Source organism: Dufourea novaeangliae, unplaced genomic scaffold (assembly GCF_001272555.1).
Source record: "Dufourea novaeangliae isolate 0120121106 unplaced genomic scaffold, ASM127255v1 scaffold61, whole genome shotgun sequence".
Taxonomy (NCBI): domain Eukaryota; kingdom Metazoa; phylum Arthropoda; class Insecta; order Hymenoptera; family Halictidae; genus Dufourea; species Dufourea novaeangliae.
In genome coordinates, this window is record NW_015373931.1 from 680,261 (window position 1) to 682,670 (window position 2,410).

General features: G+C 29.3%; 1 protein-coding gene across 1 annotated transcript; it reads right to left on the bottom strand.

Moving 5' to 3' along the window:
- Positions 1-233: 233 nt before the first annotated feature.
- LOC107195149 (eukaryotic translation initiation factor 1A, X-chromosomal) lies at positions 234-2,071 on the bottom strand. Its single transcript, XM_015584935.1, has 6 exons — positions 1,934-2,071; positions 1,613-1,696; positions 1,216-1,452; positions 1,019-1,119; positions 881-914; positions 234-254 (listed from the first exon to the last, which is right to left on the bottom strand). Exons 1-5 carry the CDS (start codon positions 1,947-1,949, stop codon positions 909-911), a joined length of 444 nt encoding a protein of 147 aa, XP_015440421.1. The 5' UTR covers positions 1,950-2,071; the 3' UTR covers positions 234-254; positions 881-908.
- Between the last annotated feature and the right edge of the window lie 339 nt (positions 2,072-2,410).

Consider the following 2,410-nt stretch of genomic DNA (forward strand, 5'->3'; position numbering starts at 1 on the left):
TAGTACACATTCATGGAATCATTGGTTTATACAGAAATTAATAGTAATTTAAATACAATCGGGAACAAAAATTGTAATGTAATCTGATACAGGAAAATAAATTTAAATTTAAAGTATATTTACCTTCTAACATAAGTATTAATATTTATGAATATTTTTCATCGGAATTTTTTTATACCCACGGTGATAGTTATATATTGCTTTTATATCCATAACTATGTAATCATTTTAGTCTTAAAATTACACTCAGCTGTCTATAAAATACAATTATAAAAACAACTTTTGTGTAGTCACATTTGTGTTATATAACAGATGGTTTAATGAATCACTTTAATACATACAGAATTACTATGATGTATGATGCTCACTACTTCTCCTGTTTAAAAATGTAGCAATAATGATTTTATATAAAACAAAAAAATATACACAAGAAAATTGCTATCAGAATAATGTACTACATAGTAATATACATAAACATATAACTACCTATATTTGTTGGAAATTTGCAAACAAAATGGAGATTGAACAGTTATTCTGATGGGAAACATGATTACAAATCTTACTTTCAGACACATTCTGACGAAGTGTCAGTGCATTGCTATCTCTTAAAATGAGATATTATCTTCAATTTGAAGTCGCATAAAAGTAAAAAACAGGCTACATAGTGAATACCATAGGTCTAATGAGATTTACAAATTCTAAAAACTCAAAATCCAATAATGTTGGATTAGAACACAATATTGTACACACAACTGGAAATTTATTTATAGATACAGAAAATTGACTACTTTTTCCCTAAAAATTTCAATATCGTAATTATGTGCCAAATGATAGCATTTTATAAAACAAATAGGTTTTTCCAGGAATTTTTGTTTTGTACCTTTTAATTATTATTGTACTGAAAGTCATCAGATCTGAAAAATAAGAAACATATCATTTATAACCAGCATGATAGACATGAAGTATAGGAGTAGCACGTTAAACAAAATTCATTAAATATAAAACTATAAAAACCCACATTGTCAACATCGTCTTCATCATCATCACTAATTTCATCACCAAACTCGATATCTTCATCGAAACCATCTTCAACGAAGGTGACAGTATCATTGATACGTACTGCAACAATATTGTGAGTTTAATAGAATATGATCATTGAATTAATACTTTACATATCAAACTTATAATTAGGTTAAATCTTATGTTATTACTCACCAGTTTCTGGGAATTCACCATATGTTTTCAAATTACGAGCTTCATCTGCTGTATATTTCAATATAACATCTGCTTTTGCATTCTGATAATCTCGTAAACCAATTAATATAATGTCACCTTGATTAATCCATACTTTTTTTCTTAACTTTCCTCGAATGTGGCATAAACGTTTGACACCATCAAAACACATTGCTTCTAACCTTCCATTACCAAGCATCTTTGTAACTTGTGCATATTCTAAATTTAAAAAATGTAAGAATATATATGCTTATAAAGGCACTATATATTTACAATATCATCGATATTTCTGTAGAAAATCAATGATACTGATACTTGACATTATAAAATAAAATGAACATAATACATGATATTATTTAATATTAATACGAAATTTTACCTTGTCCATCTTCTTTGAACACCAACTCTCTTTTCTCTGTTTCGTTTTCATTCTTACCCCTTCTTCTGTTTTTACCTCCCTTTCCTGACGAAATAGAAATAAAATAGTAACTACTTGCATAACTTTGACAAGAAACCGTTTAACAACGAAAAATTTCCAATATTTTATTATGCTGTACTCGACTATTTCGGGAACAAGGTTGACATTAACAGGTTAGGACAAACTAACCACATTGCACATTGAAAATTACGTGACTCCCTACGGATATTTACATTTTTCAGAAAGGCAATAAGACAAAGAACGATACAATCGTTTACTCACCCTTATTCTTCGGCATATTGACTTGTTAAATTACTCTCGAACAGCAAATACACGAAAATTCAGACAATGAAAAACAGTGACAAATTCAGTGATCTAAAAACGAGTTTCGCATCACTCTATGCCTCATAGAAAAGACATAGGCTGACATGGGCATTGGGCAATCAAAGAATGTCAAGTAGACAGAGTATAAAGCTGTTTTTTTTCTAACAAGTTCTAAACAAAGAAATTCGTTGACATGAAAATTACTTTCATAATTTTTGCGATAATTTGATTATTATATACTATACAAAGTTTACCAAAATTTAGACATGCGATTGATTATATGTCGGTGGTAGTGATAAAGTACATCAACGGTCAAAATAGTTGTCCAATCCACTCTGACAACACAAGAGCATACAGACATATATAATAGACTGCGCGGTCTTATGGTAAGGATGAGTCGACACTAGAAAGAGAGAGCAATAACTGGAGTAACTT